This window comes from Lissotriton vulgaris, chromosome 7, assembly GCF_964263255.1.
Source record: "Lissotriton vulgaris chromosome 7, aLisVul1.2, whole genome shotgun sequence".
NCBI lineage: Eukaryota > Metazoa > Chordata > Amphibia > Caudata > Salamandridae > Lissotriton > Lissotriton vulgaris.
Window position 1 is genome coordinate 630542621 of NC_141695.1, and position 23609 is coordinate 630566229.

The following is a 23609-nucleotide window of genomic DNA, read 5'->3' on the forward strand; positions in this document are numbered from 1 at the left end:
GGAAGTGTCCCGCTTGTGTACATTGCGTAAAAATGTAGTCTAGGTGGGACCTGCTACATTGTGCGGTGGATATGTGCGTGAACTGCCTACCCAAGGGATTATACAGTCTCCATAAGACCGATAAACCAATTGCAGAGGCAAAGGCCTGGAGTGGCCTTGCCTCGTCAGTCCTAGTTTGTTGCGTTGTCCTATCCCGTTCCTGGGACATCACATCGTTCATATCCCTGCCCAGTATCAACAACCTGGGTGGCATGTCCAATATTGTCACGCTTAACTCCGGGAAAGTGCTTGCGTGAAGTCTGAGGGGTATGTATGTAGAGCATAAACTTAGCCTTCACATGTCCCGGTCAGGGCCACAGTTCAACCCAGCGGGTTCCGCCAGGCGTGGTCTGGGATGAACGGTACTGCATTTTTTTATCAGGATCACCACCCCCCTTGAACGTGATGTAAAGCCCGCATGTACCCGGAGGGTGTAGCCAAACCTATTTAGTGTCAGGTAGTGATGCCCACGCAAATGCGTCTCCTGGAGTAACACCAGGTCGGGGGCATGTCTGCGCAAATATTGAACGACCGCAGTCCGTTTGATCTTGTCTCCCAAACAGTTTCCCGTTCCATGAGAGAATTTTCAAGGTCGATGCCGGTTGACTGGCCATGGTTGTGTTTGGCATCATATGTACTGTCCATTCTCACTCAGTGCCCACCCGAACCCGCCCGCCCCTTGGGACTGTCCACCTGTGCCTGCCCGCAGTTGTATATCTCTAGCTGAATCATAAAAAACATCAAGCATTGCACATAGCAAACAGAAACTAAACTAAATTAACTCCCCCCTCCCTGCTGCTGTGCACAGTAGGTTTGCAACTACGCACCACCCCAATTTGCAGAGCGCTTGTCGCCCACGTTGTCCCATTAAACTAAGTGTGCTGCGTGGTCCAACCCCCCACACCCAGGATCGGTTAGTACTAGAGCCTGGTTAAACATTGTACACAAGTCCCTTCATAATACTTGCGTAGTAGACCTAGGATATTCTCGAATGTTTGATAGTGTCCTTGTCGTCCTCGATTCATTTTCTTATATACAGGAGAGTTCTGGGTTGCGTCCATATTGTGGAGTTTCCCCAGATCCTTCATCGCTGACCTGATAACTATAGTTTGATAATCACTGTTCTCGTTCCATGCTGCCATTTGACTTATTTGCTGTACCATTTCCAGGCCTGGTCCTGTTTGGTTGCCCACGTTGGTCCTGGTGTGGCTGTTTCCTGATCGTACGCCAACCTTTGAGACAGTCTCATGTTTTCTCCGGGCTGTTGAAGAATCACACCTTTCTCTATGACTCGACCCTTGATTTGGCAGGGAATATCATCGGATAGTTGAGCTCCTTTTCCCCCAGCACTTTCTTAACCTCCAGTTACCGGCGACGTTGCTTTTGTACTTTCAGTGTGAAATCTGGAAAAAAAAAATATCCTGCATTTTTTAAGGCGGACCGGGGTAAACTGCGCGCCATTTGTAGTATTGCGTCTCTGTCCCGGAAGTTGAATATGCGCGCTAAGATGGGCCTGGGCGGCGCTCCAGGATTTGGCCTCCGACCTGGGACTCTGTGCACCTGCTCGATTGAGAAGAATTGGGACAGACCTTTGGGTTGCAGATGCTTTGTTATGAGGTCCTCGATGAACAGGTCCGCCACCTGCCCCTCCGCTCGCTCAGGTACATCAAGGATTCACACATTATTACGTTGAGCACTCCCCTCGTAATCGCCCAACTGAGTTTCCATCCTGTCGTTGCTTGCTTGTAGCTCTTTGACCTGGTTTTTAAGCATGGCAGAGTCTGTGGTTAAAACGTTTGATGTGGTGTCCACCTCCTTGATTCTGCTATTTATATTGTGGATATTCACCCTGATCAGGGAAACTTTGGAGGACATGCTGTCCATCCTGGCCTCCAGAGATGTTCTAACTGTAGTGATGGCTAACATGATGTTGTTTAGGGTCAAGCTGTGGGAGTTTTGTGTTGTGTGCATCCTCAGGCTCCTTTTCCTTTGCGTCCGTTCCTTTCTGCCATGCATATTTGTCAAGTTTTGCTTGCATTGTTGTACGGCCACTTTTCCCTCCGGCCATTTCTTCTCCAAGTGTGTGTGGGGTGTGGGCTATTGCTCTTGGACCCAGCCAGCTGCCCCCCACCGTACTCTATAGGGCAAATGCTTTGTCCGGCCTATCAAGCGTCACCAGTCAAGCCCTGCGTTGTGTCCCGCATTACCTCCTTATTCGCCTATCTTCCATACTAGGGGTGCCCCCATGCTTGTGGTATTTTTGATGTCAGGGATATTTCCCTCAGCCCGGGAGTGGCCCCAAAGATCTGCACACAAACCTGCACCGCCACTCCAATGCGGGCGATGCTCATTAAGTTAGTCCCCGGCTCGTCAGTACTCCTTAGGGCCCATCAGTTCGCGCAACTCTCTTGTGCTGCGCTGTTTCTTATTGGTGGTTGCTGCACTGTCCCCGGGTCTTTGTTTTAACTTCACTGGGCCGATCCCGATGGCCTTGGAAAGATGTGTTTGCGACAATCCCTGGGCAGCCCTCGCAGCATAGCCAGGCAATTATGAGTGTATTTAATTCCTGCCACAACAACCGTTGCCTTGGACGTTGCACCTACTTGTCACCAGACTGTACCGTACACCGCCAGCTTTGATGTGTCCTTACTCCTCCAGAAAGCCCCTCAATCAGTATTTGAGTTGCGGGGGCAGCCTGATATGAGTGCCTTGGGCCTGTGTTCCTGCCATTCACGCAGCGGAATTTGCGATGACCGGAGAGCCGCTGGCAGGGCGTGACTCCACCAGCAACTCCCCACTGGTCATGAGTGTTTCGGTGTCACCGGCAGGCTTAGTTTTCAGCCGGCAAGGGCCGACGGGTCTGCACAGCTGTTCCAGCAGACCGTTGCACGTGGGCTTGGGGGAGGGAGCCGACCGCCGGGAGGTCCCCTCCCCCGGGCGGTTTGGGAGGGCTGCGAGGGGTTTTCTTTTTAGAAGTTGCCAGAAGGTTCTAGTTTTTGGGCTGGTCTAGTAGGACCAGCCAGCCCAAATATAAATTTCATAAGCCCTGCCTACCCGCCACCATTTTAGGTTTGGTGACCTGGTGGCTAGGAGGGCTTTTAGCTTTTTGTCTTTCAGCTTTTTGTAGAGAGTATTGTCAGGTGTTTAGGTGCTTTTGGCTAACCTTGTATTGTTTACTGTGGCGCTTTACTTATGAGATGGAGGACTACCGCGTTTTGGAGGCCATGCGACTGCTGTCGGAAGCAGGTCGCATGGATTTGTTGGTGGGAGGGGGGCCGGCGCGCCCCCAGCGCCAGGCCTCCGCCGGCGTGTCCGCTGCAGTAATGGCGTGTTCTTCGCCTAAAAAGAGGCGTTCTGGCCAGGTAAGTGAAAGGGGCCGGTCCCGTACGAGGAAACCGGCCCCTTCCTTGCAGGCGCGTGTGGCGGCGGGGGAGGGGGGAGCGCCGGTGGATTTGGGCGCTCCTGTAGTTGTTTTTGCGGGAGCGCGACCGGCCCCTTTAGTTATCGCGCAGTTTCAGGTTGGGGCGGAAGGTGCCCCGGCGGCGGTGCGTAAGGCTCCCTGGCAGCCGGGTCAAGCGCCTGACGCGCGTTCGTTTCCTTCAGCGGGGCGGGTGGGACAAGGCTTGGAGGATGAAGCGCCCGCTTCAGATTTCGTTGTAAAGGCCAAGCGGGGGAGGGGGGGGCGGAGAGGGAGTAAGAAGCGCTCCGCTTCTGACCCCATAGGAGAGCGCCGCGTGGAGCCTGAGCTTGTTGTGTCTGCGCGAGGGAAGCGCAGGGGTTCTATACAGTTGGAAGTTTGTCATGGGGCCCCTCAGCAGCACGATCTGCCGGATTTTAATGTTGCACAGAGTTTTGTGGCAGAAACACAGAGTAATGTTGTTCCAGGCGCTAGACTGTTATTAACCCCTTCAAACCTTGCTGAGCCAGGGTTAACTGTGGCTGATTTTAGGGTTTCCAGCCAGTCTTTTTCAGGTGGGTTGGGGAGGCAGGTTAGTTTGGAGCCTCATGCTGGCCAGGTTGTTCTTCCACATGATGTTGGTTCTGCACATGGGGATGTGGACAGTAATGTGGGCAGCCCGTTATTATTCTCTACCCCTGGTTCCTCTGTGGGTGCTGCTTTGTCTGTTGGAGGGGGATCCAGGGGGGAGGGTGAGTGGGCACAGATGGGTGAAAGTAGTTCTATGTCTGGTATTGTTTTGGGCCAGGATTGTTCACGGTCAGGGGGTTTTGTTTTTCCTGGTGTTCAGGAGGGGAGTGACCATTTGCGGAGGGATGGTAAGAGAGTGTCACGGGGGGGCATGGAGCCTTTCATTGTGAGAATAGTGGGTCAGGATCTGTACATGGCCCAGGGTTGGGGGGAATTGGAAGGGCTGGTGTGGATGATTTTGTGAGGTTTTCTCATCCTGATGTGAGGTTTGCAGGGGCTGTGGGTGTCTCGAGCACGTTTTTGGGGCGTGAGGGGATTTCCAAGCAGGTGAGTGGGGGGCCTATTCAAGGGGATGCTAGAGGTCCTTATCTCATGTTTGGTTCTCCTGGATGGGAGCATTTCGGTACGGCAGGTTTGACACAGCGTGGTTTTCACAAGGATATTGAGGGCCACGTGGGGGGTGCGGGGGCCCCTCTTCAGGCCTCTTCTTCAGCGGCAGCGGGCGGTAACTTGGATGAGAGTGAGGATGAAGAGATGGTAGGCGACTCTCCGATTAGGGGAGTGCCTTTGAGAAGTTGTATTAGGGGGCGTTCTTTGGAGAGGTTTCAGGGGACGATTGTTGATGCTAATTTACAGAGGCCAAGGTCTGTTTCAGGTGTTGTATTCAGGGACACTAGCACACCAGTCCAAACTTTTTCTTTTCAGGATAGGAATAGGTGCGGAGGTCCAGACTTGGCAGGGCGCGGTCCAGTCCCATCTCGCCAAGGGGAAGTGAGGAGCGTGCCTAGCGCGGCCCTCTCTGTTCCACCGAGGGATCCCGCCGCGGCCAGCACACGAGGGTCTGGCGTGACCCCGCTGGCCCCAACGAGTAGCAGGTATAGGTGGCAGGCCTTGCCGGCGGCTATGGAGCTGCAGAGTCAACGCGCAGGGAGGTACAGGCGCGTACAGTCTGCTCCCCCTCCTGGAGTTTCAAAATCATTTAAATGTACGGTTGTTGATACCGGGTTGGGTAAGACCCGTGGTGATTTGTTGCATACCAGTGTCGATTCAGTGGTGTTGGACTACGATGAAGAGAGTCCTGAAGAAGGTGAATTGCGGGATCCGGAAGGGGGGTGCCCTCTCATGTTTCTCGTAGTGTTTTACAGGCTCCAGTGGTCCAGAGTCAAGTGCAAGGGAGAAGAGAGCACGGCCCATCGAGTAGGGCGCCTCGCAGATCGGATGCATTGACCTCGGCGCCACGGGCGGAGCCATCGAGAGTGGTCTCTCTGTTGCCAGGTGAGCAATCAGCCACACAGGCCAAACCTATGATGGTGTCTGTGGGTACAGGTGGTGAAACCGAAGTGGTTATTGGTGATGGCCGTCTGGTCAAAGGTCGATACGTAAAATACACTGCAGTTGGTACAGATGATGTGGTAGAAGTTGCGAACAAGGTGGAAAGTGGTGTTATGGCTGGTGCTTCCAGCAATGTTAAAGAGCCAGTGGCCAGTAAGGAATGAAAAATCAAGAAATTGCCTTACATGGGGGTTACGAAACCGTTAGGTGCTCATTTAATGTTAAGTACCAAGGAACGCATTTGGAATGGTGAGTATGTAGAACTCCTTAAGCTACTGCACCGGGAAGTCCGGTCTAAAGAGGGGTCTAAGGAGGAGGAGTTTGAGCTGGCTAAACGCCCTAGAGTGCCTTTGAATATTGAAAACTGGACAGCTGCATTTTTGATTTATGCCAGTGTATATTGCGAAAAGTTCCCTGAGCGCAGCGTGTCCCTTTTTAAATACATGGACGTCATTCGCAAGGCGCAGATCACCGGGGGTGGTTTTGCTTGGTCTCAATATGATGAGGAATTTAGGGCCAGGATGGCTTGGGATCCCAAGGCTAAGTGGGGGGAGCTGGATATGGACTTGTGGCAACATACAATGGGGTCAGCGTCAGGGGGGAAAACCATTTTCACGGCCAGTGGTTTGCCGCTAGTTTACCGGCCCTTTCAGGGGAAGCCCACCCGGGGAGGGGTGGGGGCCACTGCAACCATGCACTCGGGGACTGGTTTCTGTTGGGAATTTAACAGGGGCTCCTGCACCAGAGAGTATTGTAAATTTAAACATGAATGCTCAGGTTGTGGTAGGAAACATCCGTTGTCCAAGTGTTGGGACAACCAGCCATCGGAGAGCCCACAAGGGAAGCAAACGGTTTCAGGAACTTCAAATACGACATCACAGTTTTCAGGGGGAAGGGGATACAGAGGTGCAAAGGGTGCTGGGTCCAAGGGCTCGTACGCCAGTTAGGTTAGAAAGGCTGCGCATTGCTTTACATGGTTACGAGGATGAGTCAGCAAAATTTACACTGTTGGAAGGTTTTCAGTTTGGTTTTCGGCTCGGTTACCTAGGCTCTCGGGAACGGAGGTGGTCTGCCAATTTAAAATCAGCTTCTGAACATGCCACAGTGGTACAAGACAAACTTAATAAAGAGGTACATGAAGGGAGGATGGCGGGCCCGTTTCATGATTGGCCGATCCTTAACTTGATTGTTTCACCGGTTGGAGTTGTCCCGAAGAAAGAGCCGGGACAGTTTAGACTGATTCAACACTTGTCATGGCCTGAAGGGTCGTCTGTTAATGATTTCATTGACCCAGAGGCATTGTCTGTCTCTTACTCTTCGGTTGACGTGGCCATGTCACTTGTTGTGACCGCGGGCGCAGCCGCTGAGATGGCTAAGTGTGACATCAAGTCTGCTTTCCGGCTGTTGCCTGTCCACCCGGACGATTGGAGCCTTTTAGGTATACAATTCGCTGGTAAGTGGTACGTGGACAAAGCTCTGCCGATGGGCTGCTCCATATCATGTGCCTTGTTTGAGTGTTTTAGTACTTTTCTGCAATGGTACTTTTCCCATCAGTCCGGTCATTCACTGGTAACGCACTATCTCGATGATTTTTTCTTTGTCGGATCCCCGGGCTCCGCGGAGTGCCAGAAGGCTCTGGACACATTCCAAGGGCTCATGGAGGATCTGGGAGTTCCTTTGGCTCTCGAGAAAACAATGGGCCCTGCCACTGTCCTCTCCTTTTTGGGTATTGAAATAGATTCTGTGGTTATGTCTGCTCGCCTGCCCGAGGACAAAAGGGTCAACATGGTTGAATTACTGGATGTGATGTTGGCAAAGAGAAAAGTGTTGGTGAAAGAGATTCAAGTGCTTTTGGGCCATTTGAATTTTGCCGTCTGTCTGCCGGTGTTAAGGAGGATTTGAGAATGTGGAAGTTTTTCCTGAATTCCTTCAATGGTGTCCCCTTGGTCAGAGATGTTGACTTTCAGTGGGATGTACAAATGTTTTCGGATGCTGCTGGCAGTGATGGTTTTGGGCTCTTTTGGAATGGCAAATGGTGTGCAGAACGTTGGCCTGATGAATGGTTGAATGGTGGTCGCAACATCACTTTCCTGGAACTGTTCCCTTTATTGGTCGCCTTGACTCTGTGGGGGGAGGAATTGGCACACAAGAAAGTGCTGTTTCGTGTAGATAACATGGCTGTTGTAGAGATAGTGAACCGTCAATCTGCCAGGGACGAACAAGTGTTGAAACTTATGAGAGTTTTCGTTCTGGGTTGTTTGAAACACGATATTCATTTTCGTGCCTTACACATTCCTGGCGTGGACAATGACATTGCGGATGCTCTGTCTCGTTCACAGTGGGGGAGATTTCGTGGACTGGCAAGGGACCCTGACAGATCCCCGACTCCGATGCCGAGTCATCTGTGGCACGTCGGCGAGGTCGGGTCGTACAATTGGTGGTAGGTTCTTTGTCTGTGTCTACGTGTTCTGCGTATTCCCTTGCGTGGAAGGAATTCCTGGAATCTGGTGCTGTCAGAAGGGAGGATCTGTCGCGTCGGTCGGATGATGTGGTCAATTTTATACTGGGCCTCATGGATAAGGGTTTAACCAAAGTAACCATTGCTGGGAAACTGGCGGGGATTGCTTTCATGGGGAAGTTGTTGTGGGGCTATCCTCCATCAGCGGGGGAAATTGGTAGGAGGATGCTTGAGGGTTGGGCCAGGGAGCAAGGGCACGTTGGTAGATCCAGAGCCCCCCTATCTTGGCAAGTTCTTGCCAGGCTAATCACAGTTTTGCCTTTAGTTTGTTCAGATGATTTTGAGGCAGGTGTTTTCTCAATGCTGATGGCGTTCATGTTTTTTGGAGCCTTCAGGGTATCGGAGTTGTTGGGGTCGAAATATAAGTGTGGATTGTTTTGGAAGGACGTTTTTTGTTATGATGAGGGAGTTCACGTCTGGTTGGCCAGTTCTAAAACTGATCAGACGGGTAAGGGGAAAGGTGTGTGGTTACAGGCACGTGCTCCGAAGCTTACTTGCCCTTTACTGCTGGCGCGGCGCTGGCGTTCATTATGTGGGGGTGGTGATGAAGTTCTTGTTTTCCAACATATCAATGGCACCCCTGTAACAACTTATCAGTTACGAATGGTTTTGCGCAAAGCTCTACAGCACATAGGTCTCGATGGCAATCTCTATGGTACTCACTCTTTCCGAATAGGTGCAGCCACTGAGGCTTTTAACAGAGGTTGGTCTGAGAGGGATATTATGCGATTGGGGCGCTGGTCTTCCAGCTGTTTCCAGCGTTATGTGAGGAGCTCTGCTGAGGAGGCGCATGCGTCGTCCTCCTTCACATGATTCTAACTCTTTTTTCTTTTTCAGGATCCGTTGCTGGGCCTCGCTCCTCGGTGGAAACGGTCTGGATAGTGGGGCATTCCTTTGTGAAGTGGGCCAGAGTCCAGGCAGCACGGAGTTACTTTGGAGAACTACTTGGTTTCAATGATCGCATGTTTAACGTTATTTGGAAGGGTAAAGGTGGGATGCTCTGGAGAGAGTTAATCCCTTGTTTGAACAACAACATGGTGGGCGGTTTATGCCCGTATATTTTAGTTATTCATTTGGGAGAAAACGACCTATGTGCTACGAAAGGTGTGGTTTTGCTACGAGCTATGAAACGGGATTTGGGCCTCATCAAGGACCTTTGGGCTGGGTGCCATGTTTTTTGGACAGAGTTGATACTGCGCAGGATATGGAGAGGAGCAGTGAACCCCAGGGCTGTCGATCGGGCTAGGAAGAAAGTGAATTCAGAGGTGTCTCGTTGTTGTAGGAGCTTGGGTTTCAGCAGGATTTCACACAGGGACATTAAGTTCGAGTCCGTTGAGTTTTTTAGGGATGATGGGGTTCATTTGTCCCGTGTGGGCATGGATCTTTATTTGTTGGAGCTCCGTGAGGTGTTAGCGCGGGCATTGGCTTTGCAGCGTTGATTTTCTGGTTTCGCTTCGAGGGTTGGGGGGGGCAGAAAGGGAGGCGTGTCTCCCCCGCCTACCTTTCTGGGTGGCGGTGTTTTGGTGTATCTGTACGGTTTTAGGCAGATTGTTTGTTGAGTATTCGTTCGAGTATTTCTTTGACAAGTGCTGGGGTATGTTGGTCATGGTTTGACCGTTCAGTTTTGTGAGGGGGGTATCTGCAGGAGTGCAGGGTCAGGCAGGGTTTATGGTTATGGAGGACCTGACCGTTGTTATTGCAATTGTGATTTGACGAATAAAGTTTTAACGATGACGTATGTTTGATTAATGACGAAATGTTTTATTGATGATGTAATATTTTATTGATGACGTAATGTTATAATGCTGTTATAATGTTTATTGATGTATTGTTGGGAGGGGGAGGGCTCAAATGTTTTAGGGGTGGGGGAGGGTTTGGGGGGCTGAGTTTGTAGTTATTTATTTATTTAGTGAGGTTTAGTTTTGTAAGGCGTTGCCAAGGTTTGTCTTTGTGATGTGCACCTGTTTCCTAATAAAGCGGCCTTTTACACACACAAACAATTTTGGTCTACTTTTCTCCCACCCCTCGCCCTCCCTCCCAAGGGGGGCTTGGGGGAGGGAGCCGATCGCCGGGAGGTCCCCTCCCCCGGGCGGTTTGGGAGGGCTGCGAGGGGTTTTCTTTTTAGAAGTTGCCAGAAGGTTCTAGTTTTTGGGCTGGTCTAGTAGGACCAGCCAGCCCAAATATAAATTTCACAAGCCCTGCCTACCCGCCACCATTTTAGGTTTGGTGACCTGGTGGCTAGGAGGGCTTTTAGCTTTTTGTCCCACCCGCCCTCCCCTTTTTTACATTAATGTCCCCCTTTTTTCCCTCGCTCCCTCGTTTTTTCCCCATTTTTTGGGTTTTTTGTTACGTTTTCTTTTTAAAAGGCAGTTTTATGGGTTATCGGTGTGCAGGGGTTTTTCTTGTATTTGTATCCGTCGCTAGGAACAGGTGCTGTGCGGTGTTTTGGTGTATCTGTACGGTTTTAGGCAGATTGTTTGTTGAGTATTCGTTCGAGTATTTCTTTGACAAGTGCTGGGGTATGTTGGTCATGGTTTGACCGTTCAGTTTTGTGAGGGGGGTATCTGCAGGAGTGCAGGGTCAGGCAGGGTTTATGGTTATGGAGGACCTGACCGTTGTTATTGCAATTGTGATTTGACGAATAAAGTTTTAACGATGACGTATGTTTGATTAATGACGAAATGTTTTATTGATGATGTAATATTTTATTGATGACGTAATGTTATAATGCTGTTATAATGTTTATTGATGTATTGTTGGGAGGGGGAGGGCTCAAATGTTTTAGGGGTGGGGGAGGGTTTGGGGGGCTGAGTTTGTAGTTATTTATTTATTTAGTGAGGTTTAGTTTTGTAAGGCGTTGCCAAGGTTTGTATTTGTGATGTGCACCTGTTTCCTAATAAAGCGGCCTTTTACACACACAAACAATTTTGGTCTACTTTTCTCCCACCCCTCGCCCTCCCTCCCAAGTCCCGGCTGCTCTCCGCTCTTTCACATTGCCTCCTGCCCCTGGGGGCACCGCCAGTGCTCAACGTCTCTCCCAGACCTATCCGCCGTTTGGGTCAGTTCCCGTACGAGACCTCTTTTCTGTACAGTGTGGCAGGGGACCACAGCACTTCTTCCTCCCCCCACCGCACACCATCTTTGTCACGGGCACACCCTCACTGTTGCAGCGTCTCTCAGGGCTGCCTCAGCTCCATTGTTGTTCTGCGGTGAACCGGACTTGGATCCTATTTTCCGACTGCAGTGCCCAAATCACGGCATGGTAGTTTCAGGGACGTTTCCTATGCTCACGGGCACTAACAGCATTAGTTATGGCTCATTACAATGTGGATGAATGCTCGGATTTTAATCTTGCTGCGTGTGTTGTGCAGGAGCCGCGCTAGTGTGCGGCCATCTTCCTCAGCAGTTGGCCACGCCCCCAGGAGTGTGTTGTTTTAGTCGAATGATGACTACAACGATTACAAACCACGTAGGAGTCAAAAACATGGTCCTCAGGATAAACTTCTTTAGGTACATCATCCCAATTAACTAGTCTTTATGCCGCAGTCTAGTTCACAAATATGATGTACTCCAGTGGAAAGATGACTTTGCTTCAGGGCTATAATGTCAACCAGAAGGGTCAGCCATTCCTCCATAGCAGGCCTTCAGGCAGTTGCTGTTTTGACACTTAAGGAATAATTCTATTGACAGAAATAGAATAAATAACCAGATTTTTGGTGCTTTTGCATTTGGTGTCCAAAAGAGTGCTACGAAGAAAGACAGTGTAGTTGAGGGCCCTTTTCTTTGTAGGGCATTTCCGCATACTATTGAAGATGAGCCCAATGGGACTGTGGTTATTGGCCTCTACATTTAGGAATTAGTGGATGTGGATCTCTTTCTAGAGTGTTTAGCATGTAAGGCAACCGGTCATCAAATGCAGCAACACCCATATCTGCTTCCTCTGCTTTGGGAAATAATATGTTGATACACTAAGTGCTCTCCCACCCAATCTTGGTGGTCTTGGGAATAAACTCATGACTTGCCACATTTTGTGTCATTTTGTTCTGGAGAGACATTTGTTATCGCCATTGTGGTTACGTTTTACAAACAAATCAGTTTTCATGTTTGCCCACAACAAGTAAAAAAGATTAATGGCAAAATATGAATATACAAGTTGCTGTTGATGAAATAAATCTATCTTGAATCTACAAACATTGGTGGCTTTGCTCATGGCTTAATACATGTGATGCTGTTGTGTGGCACTAATTTAGATGTAATTTTGCCTGAGCTACACCTTCTAACGTATGCTCTCTGATTGATTATTTCAAATATTAAAACACTATTTCTGGAGACAGCAGAAGGCAAACCAAAAGACTTCGACGTATGTTTCGGTGGAGCACCCTCATTTTCCTTCCACCTTCGTCATGGCCCAAAGCCTTAACAAAAAAACTGAAATAATTAGTGGCTGCAAGGTCTTCCTTCACAGGAGTTGGACTCGAAACGTTTTTTAGATTTCCATGAAAATAGAAATAACACACTATAGCTAACCGAGCAGTAAGGCCTCTCCATGTTACAAGTCAACCAAGAGAACACTCTAACAAGAGGCCAACGGCCACTAGTTACTAGATGCCTATATACTTCTCCAATCTGTGCAACGGTCCCGGTATTGGAAATGGCAAGCTTGCTTGTAGGAGTCTGTGTAACTTCAATTTTTCATAAAATAAAGTGTGGAAGGATGGTCAGCTATAATCCTCCGCCATTTTTTGAGAATTCAGTCCACGAGCAACATAAAACACTCCCTTGCTCTCAACACGAAAAACTTTAAAGCATGCCAGAGGAATCCTTGTTGCAAGAGGGAGAGTGAACTTAGAATTAACAACTTATGTGTGCTTTATTAACAGGAATGAGCCGCAAATAATGTAAATTCACTCTATTTAATATGTACATGTTTTTCAGTTGCCATGACTCGGCCTCAGATCCAATTTCAGTGGTTGTATAGTGCACATGTTATGATTTCTCATTTTTCTCCCTTCATGTATTTCGAGTTAAAATAGGTCCTTCACCATTTCATAAAATACTCTTAATTCAAGCAGTTTTACGGTCCTGTTATGAGGGAATCTTAAAATGTATTTCTTTTTAGGTCGAGCCTAACGCAGCGTGCAGGCGCTGCTTAGAATGACTTCTTGGACTCAGGACTTTTTAGGAAACTCATGCATGTACTGCACTGTTTCCAATGAGCACTTGTGCATGTACAGCGTTTACCTTGTGGGAGCAAGCAGCGGCACCATCTGTTTGCAATTATCGCTCCCCCGCTTGTCTAATAAGCTTTCACTGTCGTGCTTACTGGAGCAGCGGCGCGCGCAGGGGCCATCTGTTTTCTCAGGCGACGATTTGCAAGGTTTTCTCCACAAAACACTTTCAAAGGAGTGGTAAAGCCCACATTTTTAGGCTGTCACTTGATCACCTCTGCTGTCTTGACTCAGGTGGAAAAGCAAAAATAAAATGAAATCCTCGGCTCCCCGCAGTCAGATAACTTGCTCAACGCTTGCAAATACTGTGTAGCAGCCAACAGAGCTCTGTGATTTCCTAGAGTACATTGCATAAGCTTATTCTCAAGGGGTCGGGGATCCCCTTTATTCCGTTAACCCTCTATTCATCATGAGGCCGTGTCCACTTGCCAGGTTTTAGGCACTGTGTCAACATGTGTAGAATGTGCGGAGTTCAAGTAGCTCGGTCTGGCTGCAGCATTGCCCCGGGCGCCAGTTCCTTCAAATATCGTTTGCAGGTGCCCTGGGGGCGATTTAATTACATCTAATGTCACCTTCGATCAGGTATTACAACTGTCAACACAGACGTCCAAATCGTGACACGTTTAATCAGCATGACGAGTTAAATCAAGAGGAGGGGAATAACAGCGCAGATCACACAATGTTTACAGGCATGTACCAGGTCAGTTCGGAATCAGAACTCTCCCACTTTCCCCTCCAAGGATGCAGAGCGTAGATTTGCCTCACGCTAGTGCACAAGCTGCTCTTTTTCCCGGCAGAGAGCGAACAGGAGGGAATCTTTTAAGTCACAAGCACAATACACCTCCACGGGCACCACGTGACCCACGACGCATGCCTGAGTCAATTAGGTGACCAGTCAGCTGTACGGGGGGGGGGAGCAGTGAGCAATCCATTATTTACCGAGCGCGCAGGCACAGATGCGGCTCTCGTTGAGGATTACAGCACAGGCAGGTATTGCTCTTGGTGTATTTTTTCAATCAGAATTAGTGATTAGCGGCTGGCATGAGAAAAGAGCCGTAGCATTTTTTACCAGAAGGAGCTGTATATTATTAATTTGTCATGACAGAAAGTACGGGGGCATTGATAAAGGGGAGGCGCATTACAATGATTGAAATTGAAGCAGTGCAATGTATGTTTTTGTTGCTGATTGTTATCTCAGGATGAATATATAACGTGCGCGAAGCGCACATCTTTAGTGTTTATCGTGTCAGTTCTCCATGTGCATTGGACGTCACAGGTGCGTTCTGAATGCATTTAATGGAACTTCATGTTTATCACGCCTTGACATCACAGGCACATTCTGAGTGGTCGAGTGAGACGTCATATTTATTGTGCCACTCCCGTACCCTTTGGGCTTCACAGGCACATTCTGAATGCATCAGCACTTTTAGGTTGTGCTGAACTGGAACGTAAACGTGGTTGCGATGCCTGTCTGGCTAGTCCTCGGCACACGCAGTGTGAAAGTTTATGTAGGTACATAGTTATTACTTGAAAACCTTCCGCTCTTTGTCTATCTTGTAGTGTTACTTATTGCTAGAGCTTTAAGTGGGATGAAAAAACTGGAGGGGGGTCTCCCAAAGTGAAGTGGCCAATGTGATTAAGGACGTGGCTTAAAATGCTAAAGCTAAAAATCAGTGCTTAGCCCGACTTGTATTTTACTTCTGTCATTGCATCTCGATATGATATGAGTATCATCAATCCTACAAGTCAGGATAATGTGCAGCATGACTAACCACTTATACGGTCCCAAAGGCGAGACTTATTGGCTATGCCAATGCTTGTTGTATTTGTGATGTGCCTTCTGGAAGGAGCATGCCTTGTTTGTATCTTTACAAGGCCATTTCCTCTGCTCTCTTAGAGTGTGAGTGTATATATTTTTAAATGAGCAGCTGTTTTTTCTTCCGTACATAATACAGGATTATTCTTTAGTAGTAGAGGAAAAGTCATTTTCCATTTAATGTGTTTTCAGTTTTACCATTTAATATTGGTATGTAACTTTAGCTTCACACCATGTTAACATAATTATTTCTATGAAAAGGTATATAACACACTGTTTCTGAGAAGTAAGCCATACTTTTCAGCTACTATTATAGATCATTTCCTTATGACAGACTGTTCTTTAACTTTGTACTTAGTATATCTCATGGACCTTCTGGGCTTTCCTTAGAGAGCAGACTCCAAGTCACTCTGTTTAATTACTCTGTTCTTAAAAATTCCCTGCCTTTTTAGGAGGCAGGCTGCATTCCAGATTCTCTATTGATTTACTTACAATAATTTGTGTTGTCTTTTGCTTACTCTTTAGAGCCAGTCCGTATGAATTTGTATTTAGAATATTGTACTATTGATTGATGCTGAATTGATTTGACTAACCATTTGCCTTGTTACCTTAAGAGAGGCGCAATGAGGATAAATAACTTAATTTCTCCTCATTTTTTCCTCTTTCTTTGAGTGCTGCATTCCGCAGTACACATAGGAGGAGAATGCCTCAATTGATTGTTTTTGTGCAGAAAGGTACAATCATTCCTACAATACAGACACCCTAGCACCATGGTATGAGGGGGCCTGCGTTTATTCAGCCCACCACAAACCAAGAGTTCTGTCTCTGAGCATGCTCAGTGGTTCCAATGTTAACAAACTGCATCCATCTTTGGTTAGGTTGCTAAGCCCACAAGGCCAAGAAAAATGTATTTTCCTAGCACTGTGACCACAGGTCAGACATCTAAAAGCTGTGGACTTTGCAGTACAAAGCATTCCACGAGTCTGGAGAAAGGCGGCTATATGCCAGTGCCAATCTTTAGTACATGCCACTCTTAAAATGAAAACATCCCTATGATTCAACTTCGCTCATACAATAAGGTCACCTTGCTGTGCACACTTCTCTTATGAAAGGAGGACATTTTTCCATGAAGTTAGCGTACCCCTCTCTGCTGCACTCACTTTGCCACAGCCAAGAATGCCACCTCCACGTTCACGCCCGTCTTGGCGCTGGTCTCCATGAAGGGTACCCCATACTCCTGTATATGGACAAAAAAAATGAAGATGTCATGGCAGCAAAAAGAGGGAGAGGAAGACCAGAGTGGGGAATGAAAATGGGGAGGTACAGGTGTAGAAAGGATAGAAAAGTGAGAGTACAGGTGAGGGAGATAGTGTTGAAAATGGAACAAGCTAAAAGTAGGAAAATGAGGAAATGGGAAATGATAAAGAAAATGGAGAATTGAAAGAAGGAAATAGCGGAAGATAGAGAAACAAGAGAACAAAGGGTGGGTTAATGGAGAGTAGTAGGCAGGTGTAGCAATGGTGAGATGGTAATAAAAGAGACAGTTAATGAAACCAGGGTGAAGGCATTGAATGGAAGACAGACTGGGTGTGGAGAAAAGGTTTGAAAGAAAGAAATATGGGAATGGGAAGGAGGAAAATGAAAAGCAGGCTATACTTAATATCCATCTGCTCTAGGTTGCATCCATGGCAATGAGTTTACTTTTTGACTCCAGAAACACACTCTGTTTCTATTCCTAACCTCAAAAAAACAAAATTATCAGGCAGAATACCAGATAGTTGTGAAGAGGGTATTAGAATATTGGAATGTTGAGTGTTCCAATGGAGTGGCTCAGGGCTTATAATGGTTGGTATAAGCCCGGACGTCTAGCATTCCAATGTTTGCCTTCATGTTTCTCCCTTTTTAATTTAGAACATTCAACCCTTAGGGGGTGAAATGTTCTAATTGCTTTAGAGCCCTTATGCTTCAGCCTATACCAGTTGTTAAAAGCCCTCAACCGCGTAATAGACCCTTACCTGCGGCTAAGAGTTGTTACGTCAGGGCCTTTAACAACCGGTATAGCCCACGGCTGTGGGTTGTAAGGCTATTAGAACATTGGAATGTGGGGAGCTCCATTGAGGAAAATGAAGTGGCTCTGGGCTAATAATGGCTGGTATAAGCCTTCTTCTCGAATAGTCAAATGCTTGTCTCTCTGTTCCGTCCTTTTTAATTTAGAATGTTATGTCCTCAGTGGATGGAATGTTCAAATAGCCTTATTGCCCTTCTGCCTCAGGCTATACTGGTTGTTACAGGCCCTCTTTCTAACTCAGATTCAGAGACTTTAACAACCGGAATATCCCTCGGAACTGGGATGTAGGGATATAAGGCTATGATATCATTCAGAGAGCACAGGAATTGTGAGAGCTCTATTGAAGACAATAGAGTGGAACCGTGCCCATAATGGGTTGTATAGACCATCTGATGCGACATTCCAATGAATGCCTTTCTGTAGCTTCTTGTTTATAAACATTCTACCCTCAATGGGTGGAGTGTTCTAATAGCATTATAACACTTTGCCAAAGTTTATCCATGTAATTAAAATCCCCTTAACCTTGTCATATGCACTCGGTGTAGGCTGTACATCCCTAGCAGTGGGCTAGGATGTTAATGGTGGTTGCAGTTCTGGTACAATATGTATGATGATGTAGTGTTAGCAGTGACTACAATTTTAGTGGTTACAATGTGACTAGTAATGCTGAAGCTGTTCCTGGTAGTTTGGAGAGCAGTGATTGAAAGAGAAGCAGAACTGTTGGAGAAGCACTTGTGATGTGGAGGTAATACTGTGATAGTAATTAATATTGGTTGGTTGTACTGGAAGCTGTGGTAACGGGGTGGTTTTGGTGGTTGCTGGTGTGGTGGTGGAATGAGAGAACACTGCTCTACAGAGGCTTATGCTTTTCTCCTGTTGCTTCTTTCTCACTGACAAGCCAAGAGGTGACATGGAAGCACCACCTCAACAGTTGATAAATGACAGGCAATCATCTCACTCAATGACACAACTACCAAGTTACACGAACCACTGTTAGTCGACAGATAATGTTCTCAGTCAAGAACTAACGAGGTCCCCCTCAATTAAGTAATAGAGAGGAGCTAGGCCTTGGGAACCTCTTTTTTCACCCTGCATCGATTGTAGCCCAGGACAAACAGCAAGTGGGGAGAATCTTCCTGGAACAGAAAACCATGTGCAGAGAGGAGTCTGAAGGATGTAAAAAGACTGTGAGGGCCCATCACCAAGTAAAAAGCGTTGAAGGTATGGAGCCATACTTGTTTCTCATGCACAACGCCCAGGATAGGTTCCTGATGTGCCGATTCAGACTAAAGTTACTCCCATTCATGTTGGCATCACCAGCGGGGTTTGTCACATCAATAGATCAGAAGGGGCCCTGCGGCTGCGACAATAGGTCTCCGCAGGATTCCCTTCATTTGGTCTTACTTTGCCCTCTCTACTCTATGCCCCGGCGTAAATACCTTGTAAATATCTTGAAAAAAGCTAATTTGGTCCACGCTAGGGAGGCATTAGTTTTCTTACAGAAAGCCGAGGACCCTTTGACACTGTGTAGCATTATGAATTTTATTAAGGTAGCACTAAGACTAAGGCTCACTAGAGGTGTAGATTGAAATCCTTTATTCTCATTCTTAAATGTTATATATGGCCATACTGTTGCAGTTATGTCTGTAAATTTATTGTACAAAGAATTCTGAAATGTTTAATGCTTTTTTATTGTGTAAATATGATTGTGCTTTTATGGTGTTTTTTAATCACCGAATAAAGATTCTTTGAATTGAATTGAATTGAAGTAATAGGTGAAAGACAGTGCTACAAATATTTGTGGGTAAGAAAATTATAAAATTCCAAAACTTACAAATTGGACTGATGGCATATTTTTGGAAATTTAAGCCATTTTATGGTTATTGCTTTTGGAGTAATTGCAACATTTAATTAATAGTAAGGTGATGTGCCACACTTCTGGAATGAAAAGAAAGGCAGAGCAAGGGCTCCAATCACAAAAACGCATTGGAGAGAGAGTCAGGAAATGATTAAGGGAAAAAAAACATTGTAGCAAGTTTAGTAATGTTTCCAGAGGCTCCATGGCTGGAAGAAATGTTAAACACATTCAAATATAGTGGATCTTTTCCTTCTGTCTAATGATAAAATCTTTTGACTGTCTCTTTTGGTGACTGACAATTACCCACTGAGAAGTAAAATAGATGTTACCTCTTATCAGTAAGTGTTCAGTAACAAGCAATCACCCCCATTCATAGCTATCAATGACTAACTGGGGGCAGGCAAGCATGCAACTTACTTAATATGTGTGTTTGACAGAATTAATAAGTGATGTACAGTTGCTATGTTAACAGAGATTACCCCTTTGAATAAGTAACCAATAGCAGGCAAACATATTTTGAAATACCCAATGACAGCCATCCCCTCGCTCAATCACTAATAGGCCGTGGGGAAATTCCAAGAGTCAAATTGAAAAGAATGTTTATGACCTATAGCTGTGAACTCAGAGATCGTGCAGAATATAGCAAGAAAAGAGTTGTCGAACACTCATTGCTGGTTTGTTCTTTAGGTACTGAACTCTATCTCTCTTTCTTTTTTAATCACCCTAAGATGTTGTATCTTATAAGATTCAGGATGGGCATTGCCCACTTATTGGTTTCCTATCCACGTGATGCACATCGTGACCCAAAATTGGATTTGTGTCCTTGTGACTCAGAATCAGCAAAGAGCGCTTTACATTTTATGTTTTTCTGTGGACTCTATACTATTCCTAGACGTGCTTTTTAAAAACCACTGTTAAGATTTTTAAATATAAGAAAGTGCAGGGCTGCGTTACAATATTTGCGTTCTTGATAGATGTATTTATTTGCCTAATGGTGGGTAAATGATTTTATTTTGCTTAAAACAATATTTTAACATCAATTTGAGTATATTAATTGTATGAAATGTTTTTATTATGTAATCTTTTATGGTTGATTTGCAGCCGAATAAAGATTTATTGATGATGATGATGATGATGATGATGAGGAGGCCATTGGAACCTTTCTAAGAATAACTCTTAGCAAGACTTTGTGTGAATGTTTAGATGCATATAGATTGAATCTACTGTAGATAGTGCCCGGGGCGATGGCAGTGATCACGGATAGGAGAGGAAAGGGACAGGGTGACTAGGTGTTTCAAGCTGGAAACATAAATGCAATTCACTTTCGATGGAAAACAGGGCTACGCACCTTTGCCAAGTTCTCGCCTTCTTCGGACCGGATAACCCTCTCGTGGTTCATATCACACTGAAATCAGACCAGGAAAAGGAAGTTAGCACCTGAGATGAGGTAACATCGTCAAATCTATTGATGGGCTATTTAGTTTTTACAATCAGCAAGTGTAAAAACAGTATTATTAAAAACGGCTTATAGTAGCTATTTTAAAACAATGTAAAATACTTAATTAGTACGTTCATGGTGACTAGAGTGTTTCATCTTTGTGGTTATGATCCAAAGATTGTTGCTTTTATAGCCCACTTCCCCTGAGACTCAAAGGAAACTAATCTCTTATTCCAAACTACTTTATAGTCTGAATAAAGGCATGTACTGGGATTAGAATACACTTGTAATATGACATTTTCATTATTCTGTTCTGTAATAATTTAATACAAGTAAATGGTGACATCATATTGTCTTTTATTCTCAGTGGTCGAAGGGCATTAAAAGAAAGTGTGGGAACTACGATACTGTGTGCAAAGGGGGTCGGATGAGTGAGCATGGAGGCGCAGTCAAAGGCGTTGCTAACCAAACAACGCATTCTGCAACTTTTTTCGGTCTTTCACCTTCAGGGAAATACATATAAAATAAGGCACAGATTACATAAAAATACATGTAAAGTTAATTTAAAAGGTGGGAAATGCAGAATCGTACATTATTAAACCTTAGTTAATGCATTGCAGATATCTGGGTCTGTAACCAGCGAGAGCCACAGAACTGAATCCTAGTTGGTGCAGTGGATAAAAGTGACTTGTGTGTGTTTAGTGCTAACAGGTCCCAGTCTGTGATAGAAAGCACTGGAATTACGTAAGACATTATTTTAAACTTGCAATGCGCACTGTATAAGATAGGCCGATACAAAATGTGCAAGAAGGTTTAAGATAAAGTGCTCCCAAAATATAGATTTTAAAAGTAACCAGACTGTACACAGTGACATTTTTTGTAACTGTCCATTGAAAGCACACACACTTAAAAGCTCAGCTGGTTACTCCCTTGCAATACAACTGTCACCAGGAAGCTTCAAGGGATTACATCTGTCAAAGCCAATACCAGCTTCTAAGAACCTTTTACATTTGCAGATTAACCAGTTGAGTACATCTACATTTCTATCAGAGAAGCAGGCACCCTGGCAAGAAGGCTTGTTTAGCTGCCCGCCTCTCCCTCGGTTTTAAAGCACAGGAAACTCCCTGCCTTACACTTCTGCTGATGCATTTCAACTCTCGGAATTAACCGTCCCAGGACAGTTCGCTTTTCTCAAAAGGTAGGGGAATTGTTTTATTTAAATTTGAAAAGCATGGGTCCATGATGCCCCGAATCATGCCCACTTCAACCACTGCTTATTCTCCTTTCCAAGCAGCCAACTTAGAGGCCTTCCTCTTCCGTGACCTCATCCAGAAAGAAGGAACCTTCAAGCTGGGGAGGCGGGAGCCCCGGTAGTATTAATAGATTCATGAGGGAGGGGCTTCCTTGCTACGCCCCCCACAACCTCACCCACAGTAGGACGCCCCAGCAGGCCCATGCAGTGGGAGCTGCAGTGTGTATACTTTCTATTCACATTAGCAAACTGCACAGCCATGCACTGGCCGCCGCACTTCCTACTTGCTATCCCGTCCACATGAGCTGAAAGTTAGAGCTATAAAGGAGGCAAACTTTCAGGTTCAACGCTCTCTTTCGAAGTGGTGGCAAGGCATTCCAGGCACAGCTCTTGGCCGTCATACACCTGCAGTGGAGCAGAGGCGAGACTGGTATCGAAAGACCTGTCAAGGCTGGCCTACCTGACAAACCCATCTCAAAGCTTAAAACACAGGCAGCTCATGGTGTGCAATAAAGGACAGGGCTGTCAATCAATCAATCAATCAGGGGATTTGTAAAGCGCACTACTTACCCGTTAGGGTCTCAAGGCACTGGGGGAGGAGGAGCTGCAGCTAGTGGTCGAAGAGCCAGGTCTTGAGCCGTCTTCTGAAGGCCGGGAGGTCTGCGGTCTGTCGTAGGTAGAGGGGGAGGGCGTTCCAGGTCTTGGCGGCACGATGGGAGAAGGATCTGCCCCCGGAAGTGGTTTCGTGGATGCGCGGGACGGCGGCCAGGGAAAGGTCGGTGGAGCGGAGTTTCCTGTTGGGTACGTAATAGGCGAGTCTGTTGTTGAGATATGCTGGGCCGGTCTTGTGGAGTGCTTTGTGTGCGTGGATCATGAGCATGAATGTTATTCTTTTGTCGACGGGGAGCCAGTGCAGGTCTCTCAGGTGCGGGGGATGTGGTCCCAGTGTGGGACGTCAAGGATCAGGCGTGCTGATGCGTTCCAGATTTTTTGGAGTCTGTTGATGAGTTTGGACGGGGCTCCGGCGTAGAGGGGGTTTCCGTAGTCGAGTCGGCTGCTGACGAGGGCATGGGTGACGGTTTTCCGTGTGTCCGCCGGGACCCATCGGTAGATCTTGCGGAGCATACGGAGGGTGTGGAAGCAGGAGGAGGAGACTACATTGACTTGGTTGGTCATGCTGAGCTTGGAGTCGAGGATGACCCCTAGGTTGCATGCGTGGTTGGTTGGTGCCGGGGGGGGTTCCCAGTGATGCTGGCCACCAGGAGTCGTCCCACGCTGAGGGGTTGGGCCCAAGGATGAGGATCTCCGTCTTGTCAGTGTTCAGCTTGAGCCGGCTTGCCTCCATCCAATCGGCGACGGCCTTCATACCCTGGTGCAGGTTGGATTTGGAGGTGAGGGGGTCCTTGGTGAGGGAGAGGATCAGCTGGGTGTCGTCTGTGTAGGAGATTATGTTGAGGTTGTGTAGTCTGGTGATGTGAGCGAGCCTTTTACCTACTCCATTTGAAATCCAGAAACACAGGCAGCTCATGGTGTGCAATGAAGGACAGGGCTGTGGTAGTGAGCCTTGTACATGGACCATCTCAAACCCAAAAACACAGGCAGGCCATGGTGGGAATGAAGTACAGGGCTGTGGCAGTGAGACATGTGCCAGGACAGTCACATGGGCCTCACCTGACTGCACACATCCACGTGAACAAAGGGTCACAGGGAACTACCTATTCCGTTGGATAAAGTCCCCCCAAATTGCAGACTATAAGAATGACATAAAGAGCAGCTGATTATTCAGTAACAGCCCAAATTTCCTCGTTTAGTCACTCTTTATAGGAGAAGTGCTGAGCTGGTCCTGCAGGCTTCAGTCCTGTGATCTGCAGTGTGACCCAGACCTGTGCAAGACGAGGCCCAGAGCTGATGTA

At 46.9% G+C, this 23609-nt stretch overlaps 1 protein-coding gene across 5 annotated transcripts in view; it reads right to left on the reverse strand.

The window, feature by feature from the left end:
* Positions 1-23609, reverse strand: part of RAB37 (RAB37, member RAS oncogene family) — a 471210-nt gene that overhangs the window by 16920 nt on the left and 430681 nt on the right. For 4 of the 5 annotated variants that reach the window (XM_086930813.1, XM_086930815.1, XM_086930812.1 and 1 more), the window contains 2 exons: positions 20355-20411; positions 16241-16317 (listed from right to left, as the gene is read on the reverse strand). In XM_086930813.1, coding sequence (XP_086786939.1) covers positions 16241-16317; positions 20355-20411 — 134 coding nt within the window. Of the gene's footprint in view, positions 1-16221; positions 16318-20354; positions 20412-23609 lie in introns of all 5 variants that reach the window. The other variant, XM_086930814.1, reaches the window with a different exon arrangement.